The following is a 21,615-nucleotide window of genomic DNA, read 5'->3' as shown; positions in this document are numbered from 1 at the left end:
CCTGATGTGGGCATATAATTCTGGGAGTTTCATTTATCATAGATAAATGACAGTATCTGTCCTGGAGCACCCTGTATCGAACTTAAAATGTGATGGTCCTTTAAATCTGAGCCCCAGGGAACACCATAGGCTTTACAAGCTGATCTTACTCTGAGGTAGAAGAAAAGAGAGTGTTTATTAATATTATATATATCAGTTCTTGAAAGCTAAGGATAGTACTTGCCCCATTAATATCTTGAAGAGTAGCAATACCTTTATCCTCCCAAGATCTGTTAGTGAATGGTTTCCCTCCAGATAGAAAATGACTATTGTTCCATAATGGAGATGATTTGCACCATACACTTTTAAATTTTGGGAATTTTTCTGCTGCTCTAAACACTTGTTGCATATGGGTTAAATTTGGACCGTAATACAAATCACATTTTTTGGTAGATGTACCTATAAGGAGAAAGTCCTTCAGCCTTATTGGTACTATTAGCTCTTGTTCTATATTTTTCCGTAATGAAACTTTATCCTCCTCCATCCAATAGCTAAGCCTTTTTAATACAAATGCCCAGTGATACAATTTAAAACTTGGACATGCCAATCCCCCATCCAATTTTTTTGAATAGTAGAGCTGACCACTTTATATTAGGTTGTTTACCGTTCCAAACATAGTATCGTAGTAAGGAGTCCAGTTTTTGCCAATATCCTGCTGGAGGTGCAAGTGGGATCATTGAGTTGGTAAAATTAATGCGGGGATATAGGGGCTGGGACTGATGCTGGCATGTGTCTCCATCTATTAATATCTTCTATTTTTTTCAAAATTAAAGAGTAATTTGTTTGAGCCACAGATGATAGGGAAGTATTAACTTCAATACCCAAGTAGCGGACCTCATTTGTAAACTTAATCTGGGGAGGGAGAGGCACCTCACTTTTATCTGTATTAATTAGCATCAGTGTTGATTTTGACAAATTAACTTTGTATCCTGAAAGAAATCCAAATTGCTCCAGTGTTTTTAAAACATAGGGGAGAGTTTGTTGAACATTTGCCATATAAACTAGCGTGTTGTCCACGTAAAGTGATATTGAATGTGAAGTTGTACCTATTGTAATAAGGGAGATCCGAGGAGAGTTTCTAATTAAATGTCCAAGCGGTTCAATAGGTAAAGTAAAAATTAAAGGGGACAAAGGGTCCCCTTGTCGTGTGCCCCATCCTATATCAAATAAACCACCTCCCACACATACCCAGGCTGAAGGATTAGCATACAATGTTTGAATCATATTGATAAATTTATCGCCGAACTTAAATTCTTTTAGAGCTCTCCAAACATGTGACCATTCAAGGTGATCGAACGCTTTTTCAGCATCTAGAAATAGCAGGCCACAGGCAGGTGGGATTTTATGTGTTGCACTCAGTATGTGTAAGAGCCAACGAATATTATCAGATGCGAAACGCCCCTTGATAAAGCCCGTTTGATCTGGGCTAATTATTTTCCCAACTGCTGTCTCAAATCTACTGGCTAAGACTTTGGAAAATATCTTGAGGTCGGCGTTTATCAAAGAGATTGGATGGTAATTGGCACACTCCAAGGGGTCGTTACTGGGCTTAGGTATAACTGTGATCAGGGCTATGTTTAGATCTCTATGGAAAAGTGCCATTTCCAAAAGCATAATTTAATGTTTCTAACAATACTGGTCCAAGAATATCCCAAAGTGCTAGATAAAGTTCCACAGGTATGTCATCTATACCTGGCATACGGCCCTTATTTGTAGCTTTGACTGCTTTAAGTAGCTCATCTAGTGTAATAGGAGAGTCCAGTGTTTCGGTGTCCTCTAATGACAACATAGGGAGGTCTAAGCCACTAAAAAAATCAGTGATGTCATTCTCAGAAGGAACTGAGCCACTTGTATACAGTTCTTTAAAGTAATTCTTGAATGTCTCGTTTATTTCCTCTGTTGAAGACACTACTCCATGTTTAGCACATCTAATCGCTGGAAGAGACCTTTTAGCTTCCTGTTGTTTGAGCGTTAGTGCCAAAAGATGGCTCGGTCTACTGCCTTCTGCATAATACTTATGTTTGGGTATATAGATCATATATTCTGCCCCGCTTCTTAACAAATCATTTAATTCTGTTTGTTTTGTTTTGAGCTCGTTTTCTTTTGTCATGGTATATCTCCTTTTGAGATCATTCTCCAAAACCTTACATTGTTCTTCTAGGGTGGAAATCTTTTGAAGCCGGCTTTTATGTAGATGGACACTGAACCATATGGCGTTATTTCGTAAGAAACCCTTGATGGAGGCCCAAATCACTGTCACATCTGAGACACTATTTTTATTTAAATTTATAAATTCTGTCAGTTTTGTTCTCAGTTGTGATAGTAATTCGTCGTTTTTTAGATGGGTGGAGTTAAACCTCCACCTAGTAGCCTTATTTTAAATTTTGCCATAATTAAAAGTAGATATGACTGGGTTGTGATCAGACGGGGTTGTCTGGGCAAAAATTCTATTGAGTGTACTAAAGGCAGCAAACCAAAGGATACAAGAATGTAATCTATCCGAGAGAAAGTTTTGTCTTGTGGAGAAGAAGGTATAGTCTTTAACAGAAGGATTATGCACCCTCCACACATCAGTTAAATTTAAATCCGTTAGAAAAAGGTTAAGTGCTTTGGAAGCAGATTCTTGAGAGCTTGGTATAGTTGAGGAAGATGTATCGAGGTTAATGTTTACCAAAGCATTCATGTCCGAACCAACATATAGTTGGTAGTCACTTAACTTCAGTAATTGTGAGGTAACTGAAGGAAAAAATTCAACCTCGAATATAGTTGGGGCATATAGGCTAATGAATGCAACTTTTTTACCCTGAATGGATGTACAGCAAAAAGCTAGACGTCCTTCATTGTCGGAGCCAGTCCTTTCAACTGCTACATTAATACTACATCTCATTAATATCATAACTCCTTTGGTACGAGTACCATCAGCTGATGCCACAACAGGTTTATAAAAGCGGTTTTGAACCCTGGGAATGTCATTAGGTTTAAGATGTGTTTCCTGTAACAGTGCGATATCTATTTTCTTTCTGCGTAAGAAATCCAAAACCTTTGAACACTTGTAGGGAGAGTTTAATTCTCTAACATTAAATGATACAATAGTAAGATTTTCTAATTTATCTGTGTTGCTCATCTTCCCCTGGATCTGTTGTTGTAAGTTGGTGTTGGAGCCCTGAGTTACCCCCTTTACATCCCCCCCCACCCCGCATTCAACCCTTTACTTTGTAACACCTGTGAGTGTCACTTAACAATGTCAGACACCATACACTGACATTAACCACCCCCCTCTAGCAGCAACAAATTAGATAGGTAAAGCAGTTCTCATAGACAATCACATCAGAGACGAGAAAAAAAAGTGGACAAACCCATTAACCTATATAATTAAAACCATTTCTGTCTCAAATATAGTATAACATATAATCAAGACCCCAACAGCTCTCTTGCGAGAGACTGTCGCTTTAACAGATCGTCGCTTGGCGATGGCACCAGTGCCGTCTTATCTGGCGCCCAGGAACGTAAACAAGTCTACTGGAGACATAACGTTCAAAAGTTATTCAGAACAAACTGATGTTTTACAGCTTCATTCTTGATGAAGTATGACATTTGAGTATATTGATATCACCTTAAAACTTTGACCTGCAATACTCAGAAACAAATTGGCCCCTTAATTAACTAAATACAAAATGCATCGAATGACTTTCCAATAAAAAGATTAACCAGAGAACTTCACATCTAGAGCGTTAACTTGCCCGTTCCTGTTAGATTGCACATACAGGCTAGTCCAAGCTCTTAATGCATTTCCACTTCCCCCCGAGGGGCGTGTGGACTTCGCCCAGTGCCTTCTTCCATATCTCCCAGCACCGATGATTTCAGAGATTCTTTCGCTTCCTCTGCTGAGTTAAACGACATCACTCTCAAAATCGCCGGGTATAAGAGGAATGAGTCAATCCCCTTGTGTCGAAGCTTAGCGCGGATCTCCTTGTATCCCTGCCATTCCTGCATCGTGCCGGGGCTGTAGTCGGCGAAGAACTGCAGCTGGGTGCCATCAGGGAGAGTAGGTTTGGCTTTCCTCGCTCCCTCCAGGATCGGTGTACCGTAGAAGTCTAAATATCATGGTCCACAGTCTTGCGGTGTTGTTGGAAAAGATCCTATGTGCTCTATCGATCTCCAATGGAGTGCTGTGGGAACTCTTGAGTGCTGGAATCCAATTAGGCAGCATCTTCTGAAGGTAACCTCTTGGATCGTTGCCCCAATGTCTGTCGGTAAGATGACCAGCCGCAAATTGTTTCTCCTGGATCTGTCCTCTAAGTCCTTTAGCTTCTTCCATATCTTAGTCACCTCTGTGAGACTGGAGTTAGTAACTTACTCATTCTTGTGTAAGCAAACCTGAATATTGTCTATTTTGTTGAAGACCATGCTAAATTTTTTAACATAAATATCCGCTTGTTCCTTTAACAACTGGAGAATGTTGCCATTTTCTGCCATATGCTTCTGTATGGGATCGAGAACCTTTTCCAGCAACTCCTTTAGCATGTGGGCTACCGTTTCTTGCAGCGATTCCATCTCTGTTGCCATTGTTTGCTTAATTAGCATAGCCATTTCCTCGGATGAATCGCTAGCTTGGTGTTGTCTGCTGGTATCTTGTTTCCTGGTTGAGTTTGAATCTTTTTTTGAGGTCATGTCTTTAGTTAGATCTTTCTCCAACTCAACCTTGTATTAAGACCATCTATGAGCCCTAAAGAACATGAAAAAGGAGGGTTACATGTCAGCGCTCAGTGCCGTGCTGCCATCTTGTCTCGTGCCTCACCAGAAGTCTCCTGTAATAGTTAAAACAATTTAAGAAAATTCTGGTTGTTTTACCTGAAGAGCAGTATCTGTTCAGAACCCTCCACCTGATAGGGTGAATGAAGCAAATGTGTTAAAGTGTATCTGAATGAGTACTTGAAACCATGAGGTACAGGGCTATTGGCAGAGAATTAGGAATAATGTATAAATAACTATTTTAGCTGGTACATATGTGATTGGGTGAATGACAGTAACATGCAGTCAACGTGAGCAGTGTCTACCTTATGAAATAAACCATTAAAATGTAAATGATTGCAATGTCGTTTTACATAATACTTATGATTTTTGGAAGAAATTATCAAGATTAATTGACTAATTTTACACTATAAAAACAGCATAAAAATGGTGCTAAGCCATGTTTATGTCCCTATCATTGAATTTGGTTCCAATGTGCATGACTATTCCTTTCTCAGTGTATCAGTCATGAGTTAAGTAAGCACAAGCTACCACTGCCTGCCTGCCTTCCTGTAAATTGAATGAGAATGCAAAGCATTGGTAAGACTGCGCTCGGATTATTATCTACAGTTCTGGTTACCACACTATAGGACGTAGCAGCAGTGCAGATGTTCACGAGGATGTGCCAGGTATGGAGGGCTGTATTGATGAGAGGCTGGATTCTTCTCTCTGGAATGTTTGATGCTCAGAAATCACCTTTAAGGAGGTAGATAAAATGGAAGGGCATATGTAGGATCTGTTCTAAATGCAGTTCCAATGCCATATTTAACTTTGATGATGACGCCTCCATCGTTGACTGAATCAAAGGCGGTGAGAAATCAGCATGTAGGAGGGAATCTAGCTGAGTGGTGCCACAGCAACAACCTCACGCTCAAAGTCAGCAAGACCAAGGAGCTGAATGGTGACTTCAGGAGAAGGAAACCAGAGGCCATGAGTCAGTTCTCTTCATGGGATCAGAGGTGGAGAGAGTCAGTAACTTTAAATTCCTTGGAGTTATTTCAGAGGATCTGTCCTGGGCCCAGCAGATAAATGCCATTCCAAAGAAAGCATAGTGGTGTTTGTACTTGAATGGAAATCTCATAAAAAGGAATGATACAGTCCAGTCTGTCACAGATAAAAACCTTCCCACCATTGAGCACGTCTACACCGTGCTGTCACAAGAAAGCAGCATCCATCATCAATGGCCTTTACCATCCAGGCAATGCTGTGTTGTGGCTACTGTTATCAAGAACGTGTGACAGAAACCTCAGCATCCCAACCACTAGATTCAGGAACACCTTTTACTCCTCAACCAAGAGCCTCTTGAACTTAATTCGCCTCATCATTACACTGTTCCCCCAACTTACAAACTCACTTTCAAGGACTTCATCTCATGTTTGATAGACCATTTCACTGAATACCTACGCTCTGTCCACCAGAGAAAGCAGGATCTCCCGGTGGCCACACATTGTGATTCCATGTCCCATTCCCATTCTGATATTTAGAGTGGAAAAAAAGGAAAGGAGCACAAGGCAAAAGTTTGGGCACCCCAAGAGATTTGAGCTCTTAGATAACTGTTATCTCAGACCTTAATTAGTTTGTTACGGCTATGGCCTGTTCACAGTCATCATTAGGAAAGGCCAGGTGATGCAAATTTCAAAGCTTTATAAATACCCTGACTCCTCAAATCTTGTCCCAACAATCAGTGATCATGGGCTCCTCTATGCAGCTGCCTAGCACTCTGAAAACTAAAATAAATGATGCCCACAAAGCAGGAGAAGGCTATAAGAAGATAGCAAAGCGTTTTCAGCTAGATGTTTCCTCAGTTTGTAATGCAATTAAGAAATGGCAGTTAGCAGGAATAGTGGAGGTCAAGTTGAGGTCTGGAAGACCAAGAAAACTTTCTGAGAGAACTGCTCGTAGGATTGCTAGAAAGGCAAATCAAAACCCCTGTTTCACTGCAAAGGACCTTCAGGAAGATCTAGCAGACTCTGGAGTGGTGGTGCACTGTTCTATTGTGCAGCAACACCTGCACAAATATGACCTTCATGGAAGAGTCATCAGAAGAAAACCTTTTCTGTGTCCTCACCACAAAGTTCAGCATCAGAAGTTTGCAAAGGAACATCTAAACAAGCCTGATGCATTTTAGAAACAAGTCCTGTAGATTGATGAAGTTAAAATAGAACTTTTTGGCCATAATGAGCAAAGATATGTTTGGAGGGAAAAAAAGGTGTAGAATTTCATGAAAGGAGCATCTCTCCAACTGTTAACCATGGGTGGAGCGATCATGCTTTGGGCTTGTGTTGCAGCCAGTGGCACGGGGAACATTTCACTGGTAGAGGAAAGAATGAATTCAATTAAATACCAGCAAATTCTGGAAGCAAACATCACACCGTTTGTAAAAAAGCTGAAGATGAAAAGAGGATGGCTTCTACAACAGGAAAATGATCCTAAACAGACCTCAAAATCCACAATGGATTACCTCAAGAGACATAAGCTGAAGGTTTTGCCATAGCCCTAACAGTCCATGGAAAATCTGTGGATAGACCTCAAAAGAGCAGTGCATGCAAGACGGCCCAAGAATCTCACAGAACTAGAAGCCTTTTGCAAGGAAGAATGGGCAAAAATCCCCCAAACAAGAACTGAAAGACTTGGCTGGCTACAGAAAGTGTCTACAAGCTGTGATACTTGCCAAAGGGGGTGTTACTAAGTACTGACCCCTGTTTCTTTTTTGTTATTTTGAAACTATAAAAGATGGAAATAAAAATGTGATCTTGCTTAAAATATTAAAGGAATGTGTCATCTTTAACTTTATGCCTTTTGGAAATCACGTCATCTTTTACTCGCTTAGCTATTCATAGTAACAGAAATTTTGACCAGGGGGTGCCCAAACTTTTGCATGTACGTCTTTGGGGTGAATCTGGTGAATTTCAATCCTTTCTTCCAACTTACTCCAAAATTCTGCTTTGCCACATGCAAATCTTATGTGAGGGCATTTTGGGTAGAATGCTGCACTTTTCCCCTGGGGTGAAAGTTTTGTGGATGTTTCGTGACTGGTGGGATCATTGGGATTTTGACCCTGCTGTTGCCTGGTCTCTATTGGTGCCATTGCAAAAGGCACTGGGTATAAGCTCTCCTGATAGTGGGTACTTTCTCTCTCACTTGTCAACTTCCTGGTCCAGCACTTCCCAATTAACCAAATCACTTTCCTCAGCAGTTATTCTCATGGCTGCTGCCCACTGAGACCCAACCTGCCTGGGCCTTATCCATTTACCTCTCAGTCTGCCCAGATCCCTGGCTTGTATTTTTCTAATTATTTTGCATGTTTTTAACCCATGTCTCTCTCTGTAAAGGTTCGAACTGTTCCTTCAATCTATCCAACTCTACTTGTACATTGTCTCATTCCCTGGATTCATGCCTTTCCTTCTATCACTCTATTTGTACAAGCACCTCTCACAAATGTATATGATATATAATGACTGCTAATTTATCTCCTTTCCTTTTGGATTGATTTTTCCACCATTGCTAATGCCCTTCCAGGCTCCAGGTCCTAACCTCCAATCTTTTCAAGTTTATGGAATATATACTCTGCGTTTTCTCTTCTTTATAATTTAGCCCATGGTGTTGCTGTATCCCCTTTTATGTAGAAAGTTAAGTATGTCTGCAGTATTGCCAGTTTCAGATTTTCCCACATACACACAAAGAATTCCCCAATCAAATATACACACAAATCTGGTGCCCCAAATGGTCAGTAGCCACCCTTTGCAACTGGTGACGTTGTCTCGACAAACTACCCAGCACTGTTTGGTAGCTGATCCCTTACACAAAATATAGAAATACACACCAGACTTTTATATCTACCGTTTTTGCTTTCCTCCATGTCCTTCCATACTCAATGATGCCATGGTCATTGACCTAAACAGATCTAAGCATGGGTGCTACTCTTTTAAAAAAAAACTTACCCCTTTAGACTGCCAAAGTCAATGGCCACACTGTGGGTCATGAAAGTATCCCGAACAAGCCCCTGGGTGTGATGGAAGACACTGAAGCTGGTGAAGTAGAAGCCTTTAATGAACACAACAAGCAGGCATTTTCATGCAGACACTCACAGTCGAGGCTCCCAAACCCAAAGGTACATCACATTTTTATATCCTTAATGCTTCCTATGAATTACATATCTACAGTGACATACACCTCCGAATGTTCAAGCACCTTTGTCACAAAGTAATTCTCACAAATGGTCTAAAGACATCTGGGGTCAGAAATGCCAGACACCCAAAATTAATGTTGTCAGGGCTGTCTTGGAGTACACAAATATGATAGTACACAAAAACTATTGATTTCCCATACATGTTACCATGTTTGATATGCAAAGTGACAACATCCGTCTGGTCTGCCAGCTTGTGTTCAAGTCACAATGGTGCAAATAACTTGCCCATGCTGTCTGGTTTGATACAAGCAAATTGACATAATCTCTTTGCTTTAATGTAGAGCTATTATACATGCAACCTCTTATTCTGTGGAGCAGTTTGTGCTTTTAACTTCAATCTACTATTAGAAATTGCAAACTTCCAAACATTTACAGAACTGAAGCCTGGTTCTTTTTTGAATTAATATCTACTATATTCTCATAACTCCAGAGTACTCCCTAACAGACGTTTTAATTTTTCTTTCCCCCAGATGAATGCAAAAAGCTTGGTGAATGCAGATCGCTGTGCACTCTTTCAGGTTGACCACAACAAGAGAGAACTGTATTCAGACTTATTTGATATCGGTGAAGTGAAAGAAGGAAAACCAGTCTTCAAGAAAACTAAAGAGATTAGGTACCAAATAGCAGCTTTATCAGTACTGAGAAATAAGAGGGAAATGTTTTGTGCTGTTCCATTTCTTTACGTGTACATTGCAGGAATTTCTGTATCGAATTAGAAGTTGACATTATGGTTTGACAGCTTATGGTATTGCCTTATAGTTGGGTCCTGTCAGCAGTGAAAGTATTGTAACATGTTATTTATTTCAACTCAAGTCAAGTCATTTTTATTGTCATTTCGACCATAACTGCTGGTACAGCACATAGTAAAAACGAGACAATGTTTTCCAGGACCATGGTGTTACATGACACAGTACAAAAACTAGACTGAACTGTGTTAAAAAAAACAACACAGAAAAAGCTACACTAGACTACAGAGCTACACAGGACTGCATAAAGTGCACAAAAACAGTGCAGGCATTACAATAAATAATAAACAGGACAGTAGGGCAAGGTGTCAGTCCAGGCTTTGGGTATTGAGAAGTCTGATAGCTTGGGGGAAGAAACTGTTACATAGTCTGGTCGTGAGATCCTGAATGCTTCGGAGCCTTTTCCCAGACGGCAGGAGGGAGAAGAGATTGTATGAGGGGTGCATGGGGTCCTTAATGCTGTTTGCTTTGCGGATGCAGCGTATAGTGTAAATGTCCGTGATGGCAGGAAGAGAGACCCTGATGATCTTCTCAGCTGACCTCACTATCCGCTGCAGGGTCTTGTGATCTGAGATGGTGCAATTTCCGAACCAGGCAGTGAAGCAGCTGCTCAGGATGCTCTCAATACAACCCCTGTACAATGAGATGAGGATGGGGGGGGGGGGTGGGAGATGGACTTTCCTCAGCCTTTGCAAAAAGTAGAGTATACCACATAGAACAGTATATCACATAGAAATTGACAATCAGAGGATATTCAATAGGTTGTTATCTCTATATCCAGTCATTAATATATAAGAATAGTCAGGAACCAGCATCCATTATAAAGCTTCCATTATATCCCAGATGCATGAGGTAGTTGTGTATGAGTCAGGCTCTGAGTGTTTTTCTCCTTTGGATTATAGCATAGTGCACTGTTTTAAAGCACTTGTTTACTCAAAATTTACTGCATTATTAGAATAGCTAATACCTTCTGAATAATACCTGCACTATGTTCTTAGAGCAAGTATTCTGATGTCTGTAGTCACTTCGTGTTTATGGCATGCTGCTGCTATCCGGCAGCGTTCTTCCAATGGGATACCAGCAATCATCTGATGTTTTGTATAATGCAGGGCCTTGCTGATCATAATTGGCAAGCTTGTCTCTTAACAGCTGATGAGGGTTGTTCTCCATGGTTTACGTTGTTAAATGGACAACTAAACAGAGCTTATTAGTCCTTTATTACTGCTGTCGGTGAAAGAGAAGAACAGAGAGTTAATGTTCTAAGTTGGATATCTTACATTAGATACATAAGAACAATCAAAAACCTGAGGCATTGCCTCCATTCCTCTGTCACAGAAGGTGTTTGTTCATTTTATTGTTGAAGTCTCCAGCATACATTAGATTTGTCACTTTAATGCTCTACGAATTCCAACACTATTTTCCTTCAGAAATCACGTTGGGTAGTTAGTGACATTCAACTTATACCATCTGTCCATGGGGCAAAAATGATCATCTCCTGCTTCATAGTTCAGGTGTCGCTGACACGTGCACTTTTAGTGTAGTAGTGCTAAATTTACTGCCAGGAAAATCAACAAGAAGTATGATGGGATATGTGGAGAATGTTGAGTTTCCCTTGCAGGAACTAGTAATTTGTAAATGTAATAGCCTAGTAAAAGTAGTCTCCCGTCATTCGTCAGTCCAAGTGTGTTGAACCAGATCCTTGCTGCCGAATTTCTGGTGGTGGAAGTTGCACACCCTGCTGGACTGACTGAAAGCCATTCAAGTATTAAACAAATGGTTGTTTCAGCCTGTTTGCATACCTCCCATTGAGAAAAGTCTGTGATCACTGGCAAGCCATTAGAAGATATGCTTCACCATTTACTAACTACTGAAGGAAAGCTAATTTCCTAACAAGCTAATTCCATTCTATTGATAAGGTTTTCTATTGAGAAAGGAATTGCTGGACAAGTAGCACGAACAGGGGAAATTCTAAACATTCCTGATGCCTATGCAGACCCTCGCTTCAACAGGTAATTTACTTGCAAGTTACTTTGTCTCATTATTCTAAGATTAACAGTTTCTTGTGAGATTTATAAAGTTATTGGATTTTTCATATAGTAACGAGCTAATTCAACAACATATGGTTATGTAGCACTTCTTATGGAGTAATATTGCCCATGACACTTTGTGGCAGTGTTGTTAGAAATAATTTGAACTTAAACAGATAAGGAGATAGGGAGTTGGTGACTGCAGCTTGCCAAAGAGGTAAATTATGTGGAGTACTTAAAGAAGAACAGGAATATAAAGGAATAGAGATTCAGGAAGGAAATTAAATAACTAGAGACCTGAAGCTGTGGATGTCAGTGCTGTGACGAGGAAGTTACTGATGCACAAGGCATAATGGAAGGAATGCTGAGCCAACTAGGTCTTAAAGATCATGATCATGGAGAAATTCAAGTACAAGGATTAGAATTTTAAGTTTAATGTACAGGAGACCAAGATCCAATATGATCTTAGGGTGATAAGTAGATAGTATATAAAGGGGATTATTGTATTCTCTCCTCTTCTTATCTAGATTCTTAGCTGTTAAGGGGTAAAGGAAGTCTCCATGTGTTTGAAAATGAATTGAGAAAGGGAACGTGAATATCTCATGAACTCAGGAGAGGCAGAAAGAACATCAAATGAGTAGAAAGAATATGTTAAGAGTTACAAAAAGACTTGTTAGAACTATCAAGAACAACACAAAAATTGTTTATGATCACCATTCTCTTTTTCCACTTTTTTGTGAGCAGAATGATAATTGTTCCAGTTCTGTGATGGGCAAGAATTTGATTTACACTTCTGGCAAAGTCTGGCCATGAAGTCAGAGGACATCTTGTTTCCTTACTGTGAGAGTGGAGAGTTTGAAATGCACCCAGAAAAGCATTTTACTCAACTTTGAGTATTCTCTTTGGTCAGTCATCACTGATCACATTATACTGACACCTTAACTAACTTGCTGCTTAATTAGCTCTGTCTACTTCAGAACATGCTTGTCATTCATCATTAATAACAACAGGCTGCATTTATATGGAAGCTTAAATATTGTTGAGTATTCAAAAATAATTTGCTGAGTCAGTATTACATAAAAATTAATGCTTAGGATATTAGGTTCATTGGGACAAACTTCACAAGAATGCAAAGTTTTAAGGAGCAATGTGATGGAGAGATTAGGGGTAGGGAGGACATTGTGTTTAGATGCCAAAGACGCATTGCCAATTATAGAGAGAAGGATGCATAAGAATTCAGAATTTCGTAGCTTTGCGTCAACCAAGTGTCCAGATTCCATTATTACCTCTCATAATTACATTAGGTAAATCTATATAACATCAGTTAAAGGAAAATGTGCATCACCTGTTAATTTAAAAAAAAAGGACAACATTTGGAAAATAAAACTTAACAAATCAGAGGCAGGGATTCCAGAAAAGAAAGATTTGTTGGTCAAGTCTTGCTTTTAACAATAGAATTGAGTCCTTTCAAACATGTCACAGAGAAATCAGAAATTATGTAAGAGTGATGTAGTACTGTTAATTAACTGGATCTCTAAAGGTTGTTATTTGGGTACTACATAATAGTCTGGTGAATACAGACAGAATATACAAATAACAGAATAGTTAATTAACTCGTTGAAATATACAACACTGAGTGTAAAACTAACTATATACTGTAGAATGAAATAATGTTGGAAGTGGGGACAGTCAAGGATTAGTTCCTTATCCATATTAATGATTTAGTCTGAATCTCTAATTTTACTAATTACACCACTTGGGAAACAGAATCAACATTGGAAAGCAAAGATAAGTGAGTGAGCAGAGATCTGGCAGGGGCATAGGACTCGAGAGAGAAGTCAGTGAGAAGATGTATGTGCAGCAACAAACAAGTGTAAGTCTAGCAATCAGGATAGTCATGTTTACGATAAAAGGCAGATACGACAGCTGCTTTAAATTGCATGCATTTCAATGGACATAGCTTAGTAGGTAATGTGGATGAACTGAAGGCATGGATTGTTTCTAGGGAATGGGATAGTATGGCTATAAAGGAAATGTGGCTGAGAAAAGGGTAGGACAGGCAGCTCAATGTTCCAAAATACCAGTGCTTTAGGTATGACAAAGGAACAGGTAAGAGTGGGGTGGATGTTGCAGTTTTGATAAGAGAGGACATAATTGCAATACTGAGAGAATATATTCTTGCAGAATCATCTGACAAGCTCTTTTGGGTAGAATGCAGAACTAAGAAAGGGATGGTCACCTCAGTAGGATGATATTATAAACCCTCCTCCCAATTGTCTGCAGGAATTTGAGAAGTAGATGTGTTGAGAAATTGCATGTAGTTCTGAGAATAGTAGATTGGTGGTTGTGGAAGAGATAAAATTTCCCAATATTGATTGGGCAACCCTGAATCCAAAGGGCCTGAATGAGGCAGAAGTTGGGCAGAGGAACCTATTTGTGAAGGAGCAATACTGTACCTCCTCTTAGGGGATGTAACTAAAGTGGCAATTGGGCACCACTTTGGGCCCAATGACCACAATTCTAATAGGTTTAACATAGCTATGGAAAAAAGATAGAACTAGTCCGCAGGTTAGGGTCCTGAACTGGAGCAGAGCTGACTTTGAGGGCATTAGGCAGGATCAAGTTGCAGTCAACTAGACTCTATTTAAAGGCAAAGGAACAGTTGACAGGCAGGAGGCTTTTAAAAGGGTCATATCAATGCAACCCCAGACTTTTTGGGAGGCCAGGGAAGAAATCCCGGAGGAACTTGTAGAGGTATTTGTTTTGTTATTAACCACTGATGGAATTCCAGAAGACTGGAGTGTGGTTAAAGGTGCTCCATTGTTTTAGAAGGGTGGCAAAGACAGGCCCAAGAACTATAGGCCGGAGGGCCTGACTTCAGTTGTAGGGAAGTTACTGGAATTAATTCTGAGGAACAAGATGTACCATCACTTGATATTTAAGGTCTGAGCAGGAAAAGTCAACATGATTTTGTGAGGGCAGATCATGTTCAATGAATGTTTTGGAGATTTTCCAAAGAGTAGCTAAGGGATGGACGTAAGGCAGTGGATGTTATCTGTGTGTATTTTAGTAATGTTTTTGACAAGGTCCCGCTTTGTTGGCTGATCTGAAAGGTCAGGTCACATGAAATTCAGGATTAACTCGATGATAAGAAGCAGAGGGTGATGATTAAAGGATAATTCTCTTACTGGAGGCCTATGACTAGTGGGGTATCCCAGGGATCAGTTTTGGGGCCTCTGTTATTCATTATTTATGTAAATGATTTGGATGTGAATGCACACAGCATAATTAGTAAATTGGCTGATGATACCAAATTAGAGGGTGTTGCTGATAATGAAGCAGATTACAATAAATTGCAGAGAGATCTTGATTAGTTAGGGAGATGGGATGAGGAATGATGAATTATTTTCAACAGTGTGAGATGATACGTTCTGAAATAAGGTTAGGACTTTAAAGGCAGGGCACTGAGTGTTGTGTAGCAGAGGATCTAGGAAATCAAGTGCACATTTTGCTGAAAGTGACTGTGCAAGTGGATGATAGTGCAGAAGGCACTTAGCAGGCTGGCCTTCAGTCAGGTCACTGAGTTTAGGAGTAGGGACATCATGTTGCAGTTCTGTAAGTTGTTAGTGAGGCTGCATTTGGAATATTGTGTACAGTTTTGGTCACACTGTTATAGGAAAGATTGTCAAACTGAAGAGGGTGCAGAAGAGATTTATGAGGATGCTGCCTGGACACGAGGTACTCCGTTATAGGGGTATGTTGATCTTTGTTCCCTGGGATGCAGGAGAATGAGGGTTGACCTCTGGAAATTTATAAAATTATGAGGGGTATAGATAAAGGAAGCAGTCACAGTCTTTTCTCCAGGGTTGGAGAGCTCTGAGAGGTTAATGTCTTTACACAGAGGGTAGTGAGGATATGGAATGAGCTAACAGGTTGAGGCAGGTACAACTGCACCTTTTAAGAGGTATTTGGATAGGTATTGTACATGGAGAGTAATGGGCTGGACATGAACAGCTGGGTCTAGCATGGAGGATAATGTAGTCAGCTCAGGCCAGTTTGACCAAAGGGCCTATTTCTATGCTGTCATACTCTGTGACTAAATAAAATATCATAGGCAAATGTGAAATTATCCATTTTGGCAGACAACATAGAAAAATGTGCTTTGTCTAAATGGTGAAAGGTTGCAGAATTCAGATAGAGAGATCTGGGTTTGTACAAAAGCTAGTATTAATATAATGCAAGTAATTGGAACAGCAAACAGGACATTGTTTCATATTATTAGGAGAAATGAATGCAGACATAGAGGTTATGCATAGGGGATTGATGAGTCTCCATTTGGTTTCCAGAATTTAAGACCTTGGTAATTGAAGGCAAAGTAAGAATGAATTGCATTTCACTGATGTTTAGTTTGCATTCAAAGCTGAAACTCTTGGCTAACATTTTATGTATGCTTGGTAATGGACCCTGATTCAAATTGGTCTGAAAAATATGCTTCTGATTACATGGTGACATTCATGAAAATGAAATTCAATTGCATTTGAAGTTATAATTGGTGAATTGTCTTTATTATAATTAGAATAATATGTTTGAATTAACTGGGCAAAGAAATCATAATGAACAGTTTTTCAAATGTTTAGTTTCAGTTCACTTCAAAATCTAAAACATGTACATGTTCTTTTTTTCCCTGCATTAATAGAGAAATAGACCTTTATACAGGGTATACAACACGAAACATTCTCTGCATGCCTATCGTCAGCCGAGGGATTGTCATTGGTGTTATACAAATGGTGAACAAAATGAGTGGTAAAGCCTTTACTCAAACAGATGAGAAGAACTTTAAAATGTTTGCAGTTTTCTGTGCTTTGGCTTTACACTGTGCAAATGTAAGTAACTTAAGTAATGTCTGCATTAATGTTCAAAAGCTGTAAACTTTTCCAATTATGTCTTTTAATGTTTTGAATTAAAACATGTATATGTACTATACATGTAAAATCCTATGTAAATTGTTGGATTACTACATCAGAATTCTGATACCCTGAATCATGACTCCCAAGTTATTTTAGAGGCTGAGGGATCATTTTACCATTAAGAGGCTTCACTGACTTTTGAGGTATGAGCTTGTCATTACTCTTCATCCATTTGTTTAAGTGATTTCAATACATTATACTTAAGCTGAGTTGTACATCCATGTGGTTCTATGTCTCAGTATCCAAACTTGTATTGTTACTTTACACGGGATCCTAGTAGGCAATAGTAATTTACCATATTCTACCAAGGCTAAGGACTGGGGTTGGTGCATGAATTCTGGAGGATAATGGTTATAAAATACGATGTAGATTTTGATAATCATCTTTGTTTGCATATATCCTAATTTGGAGCATGATTGACTTGTCAACATCATGAGATCTAATATGAAGAAAAACAAATTAAATCAAAAATCAAAACAAGAAAATAGAACAAAAATCACTAAAGTAGATCAGAAAGCATTGGAGGAGAGTAGAATATATTAATATTTCATATAATTCTGATGAAAGAACGAATGGCCAGACCTTTTAGTGCTCTGATTTCAGTTTTGTTTTTGTCTGAAGTTATTGTTCTTTTTTCCCACAACTGTAAGTGCTATAATATAAAATAGTTATTTCTTCATAGGTGTTGCTTAAGTTGTTTTTTCTGTATAATTTTGGTTAAAAAATACATTTACCACATTTATTTCACAATGCAGTTTCAAGCCATGAAAGGCAAATCATTCAGCAATGTCTTTAATATTTTAATTTTAAATTAACTCTCAAGTATTTATGTATTGGTATAGGTATCTAAAATGCTATGAAACTGTTGACTGTTGATTTAATATGACATGAGATGTTACAGCAGAACATTCCTGAAGTTGAAAGATGATAAAAATATTAAGAGTGTTTGATAAATTAGAATACAAAAGAAAGCATGTAAAATTTAGAACAAGAAGTTGAAACGTGCTCTCTCTGTGAATGTGTAGTTCTCTCCCAACTGGTGCTTGTCTCTCTGTTATTCCACATTTCCATGTAATATGTGGCTCTTGACTAGTAAATTACCCATTCCTTGTTCAGTAAATGGCTCTTCTCTTTCCGATTCACCAAGCTGCTGGATTATTTTCTTTCACTCAGCGTGTTGGTGTTCCTCTTGGAGAATGCATCTCTAGTTTTGTCATAACCCAGTTCTATTCTCTTGCTCAGTCAGTGGTAGTGTGGAGTTTTTTGGGTGTGTGTGTACACATTCATGTATATACACTCACACACTTTCTCATTCATGCATACTCTCTCTCACACTTTCTCTCTCGCAAACATGCGCTCTGTTGTGTTCTCACACATGCTCTCCCTCCTTCTCACCCTCACCTCTCTCCCCCTCCCCCCCTCTCTCTCACACACTCTTCGACTCTTTGTCAAGGTATAACTGTGTAACTTGATCTGTGAAATCGCAGCTTTCTATTTTAAATAGTGCATAAAACTGAACTGCACAGCACAGAAACAAGTCTTTCAACCAACAATGTCTGTACCTATCATAATGCCAAATTAAAATAACCAATTCTGCTTGCATATGCTCTATATTCTTTCAACTCCTGCCTGTTTATGCGCTTATTTATGTGCCTCTTCACTGTTGCTATCAAATCGGATTTCATCACCTCCCGTGGTAGTGTTTGTTGTCATCTATTGCTCTGTATTTAAAAACCAATCATAAATCTCCTTTGCTCTTCCAACATGTCATCTTAACAACATCACCTCAAGTATCTTAACAGTTTCCCGCTGAGAAAAATACCCTATTTATCTGATCTATGCTCCTAGTAATTTTATATACTTCTGCCAGATCCCTCCTTGGTCTCCAAAGCTTCAGAGAAAATAATCCAAAGTTATCCAACCTCACATTACTGCTAACACTCTCTAATCTAAACAACATCTTGGTAAACCTCTTCTGCACTCTCTCTAAAGCCTCCTTATAATGTAGTGACCTGAACAACACAATATTCCTAAAGTGGCCTAACTAAATTTGTTATGCAGCTGCAACATGATATGCCAGCTTTTATACTCCATACCCAACTAACTGAAGGGAGGCACACTATGCACCTCCTTTTCCTTACCCACTTCTTGTGTTGCCACTTCCAAAGAGCAATGGACTTGCACCCTATGCAATTTCTCTGTTTATATTTCCAACAACCAATATCCTGATGAATACTTTGACAACCTTCCTCACTTTGCAAGCTGTTGCCAATTTTTGTGCCTTTTGTAAAATTTTCTATTCAGCCCACATACATTTTTATCCAAATAATTTATGCATATCATAAATGAAGAAGGGCCCAGCACTGATCCTTGTGGAACACCAGTCGCAGACCCAGAGTCAGAATAAAACCCTACTTATCCTCTGTCTTCTATAGCGAAGCCATTTTTGAATCTCACATACCAAGTCACCTTGTGCCTTAATCCTCTGGATCAGCCCACTTGAAGGACACTCTATTATACAATATCCACTCCTTTATCCTCTTTAATAATCTTCAAAACCACCTCAAAAATAAAGTTCATAAACTGTGGCCTCTCCTGCACAAAGCAATGCTGACTATCCCTCATGTTCATACTTTTTCAAACATGAGTAAATCCTATCCTTAATCTCCATTAATATCCCTACCACTGGTACAAGACTTACCAGCCAAAAATTTGCCCTATTATTCTTCTTAAATGAAGGGACAACATTGACTATTCTTTAGTTCTCTAGGACCTTGTCTGTGGCTAAATAGGATACAGAAATGTCTGTCATGGCATGTCAGAGAGAAATCTTGTCTCTGATCTCTTTCAATTGTCTGGATTAAGTTCCATCAGGATCATCACAACAGACTTGCCCACCTTAATGTTCAAGAGACACACCACTTCTTCCTCTTTGTTGTCAATATGCCCTGGGATAACAGCATACCCCTTTGTTGTCTCACTACCCTTCTTGTCCTCCTCCTTAATGAATACAGATATATAAAATACACATTTGGTACAGACTCTAGTTATACATTTTTCCTTGTGTCTTTGCGTGGTCCTACCTTGTCTTTAGATACTCTTTTATTTTCAATGTTTAAATTGCTTTGATTAGCTCATTCACAATGTCAAGATGTAGTACTCAGACTGCCTCCTGATGTCTTTCTCCTCCCTCCTCCCCCCACCCCCCAGTAATTTTCTCTCTCCTCCCATTCTGGTGTCTTTCTCTTCCTTTTCTCTTCTCCCTCTGGTGTCTTACTCTCCACCCACTCCTCAGAGTCTCCCCACTCATCCTTGCTCTGTTTAGGATCACAACCTTACATACTGCTTCCTTCCTGTCAGGAAGTTACTGTAATGTACTGACAGATTCTGTAGGGTACAGTTAGCTGGGTTAGCTTGTTGTGGAGTAACTCCAGAAAAATATTGTTGAAGTTGGAGCTAAAATCCTGTTGGGGGAGTCCAAATGTTGAAGAATGTAATGAAGACACAAGTTAACTGTGTTCTCTACTGTCCTCTGCTGAGTGATTTGCTCTATAAGCAAACTGTAATGGGACAAAAACAGGATCAAATGGACTTAAGGTAGGCCAACATCAGACATTCAAAGGTTTTTATAACTACTGAAGTCAGAGCAACTGGCCTATGATCAATTAAGTGCAGTGATCTTGTCTTTCTTGGGAACTGGAATGATTATAGCAACTTTAAAGCAGTCCAAACCCTGCGTAATTGCAGGGAAATGTTAAGTATCGTATTGAAGACAGGTGCTGGCTGATCCAGGCAGTGCCTTAGAGTACCAAGTGAGACACCATCAGGGCCTACAGCTTTCCTAATGTACTGTTTTCAAAATTGTTTGCGAACATCTTCTTCACAGCAAGTATATGGTGGGTTGGAGGGAGGGGAGGCTGAAAGAGATTAATGCGGCTGGGGTGAAGGGAGTATAGTGATAATTGAGAGTGCTTGTGAAAGGGAGGGGGTAGGAGCTCAGTACATCAGATCAGAGGAAATGAGAAGAGATAGATATGGATTGTTTTTATCAAACCACCAATAAAACTGATTGACCCGATTGGCCAAGGTAGGGGAGGGGGTAACTTGGGAGCACTTCATTTTGAAGTTGGTAAGACTTTGCAGGGAACTCCAAACTGGCTATTGCTATTGAAGTCTTTCTCTGACTGATCCTTGTAAGTGGCTTTTGCCATTTTCAGAGCTTTGTTAACTGCCATTTTGTAGAGCTATAACCCTCTCTGTTTCCAGACCTGAAGGCATGATCCTTTGCAGACCTTTCCTTCTCTGACAGTCTGTCTCCATGTGTCTTCCTCACTTTATGTAAAGCTCATCCTCAACATAAATTCCATCCCTTTCATTTGCGATGTAACTTTCTTTCCTGACCTGCAAACAACTCCAGCTCCATCCATGCACTGCCTGACAGCCTACTGTCTACATAGGAAGGGAGGAGGGAAGGGGACTAGGACTTCGACTAGGAAGGGGAGGAGGGAAGAGAAGAGGGCGGTAGTGATAGGGGATTCTATAGTCAGGGGGGCAGATAGGAGATTTTGCGGGGAAGATCGGGAGTCTTGGATGGTATGTTGCTTCCTGGTGCTGGGGTCCGAGACATCTCAGATCGGGTGCAGGTTATTCTCGAGAGGGAGGGCAAGAATCCAGATGTTGTGGTCCATGTAGGGACCAACGACGTGGGTAGGATTAGTGAGGGGGTCCTGCGTAGGGAGTTCAGGGAGTTAGGTGCGAAGCTGAAGAGCTGGACCTCCAGGGTAACAATCTCAGGATTGCTACCTGTGCCACATGCGAGTGAGGCAAGGAACAGAAAGATTATACAGATTAATACG

At 39.7% G+C, this 21,615-nt stretch overlaps 1 protein-coding gene across 4 annotated transcripts in view; it reads left to right on the top strand.

Annotated features, from left to right (window-relative positions):
- The window catches only part of pde10a (phosphodiesterase 10A), a 204,907-nt gene that overhangs the window by 105,702 nt on the left and 77,590 nt on the right, over positions 1 to 21,615 (top strand). For all 4 annotated transcript variants that reach the window (XM_059986039.1, XM_059986042.1, XM_059986041.1 and 1 more), the window contains 3 exons: positions 9,490 to 9,632; positions 11,682 to 11,774; positions 16,489 to 16,675. In XM_059986039.1, coding sequence (XP_059842022.1) covers positions 9,490 to 9,632; positions 11,682 to 11,774; positions 16,489 to 16,675 — 423 coding nt within the window. The remainder of the gene's footprint in view (positions 1 to 9,489; positions 9,633 to 11,681; positions 11,775 to 16,488; positions 16,676 to 21,615) is intronic.

The sequence above is a fragment of the Hypanus sabinus genome, chromosome 12, assembly GCF_030144855.1.
Source record: "Hypanus sabinus isolate sHypSab1 chromosome 12, sHypSab1.hap1, whole genome shotgun sequence".
In the NCBI taxonomy this organism is placed as follows: domain Eukaryota; kingdom Metazoa; phylum Chordata; class Chondrichthyes; order Myliobatiformes; family Dasyatidae; genus Hypanus; species Hypanus sabinus.
Note: the sequence above shows the minus strand (reverse complement) of the source record. Positions and strands in the feature narration are given on the sequence as shown.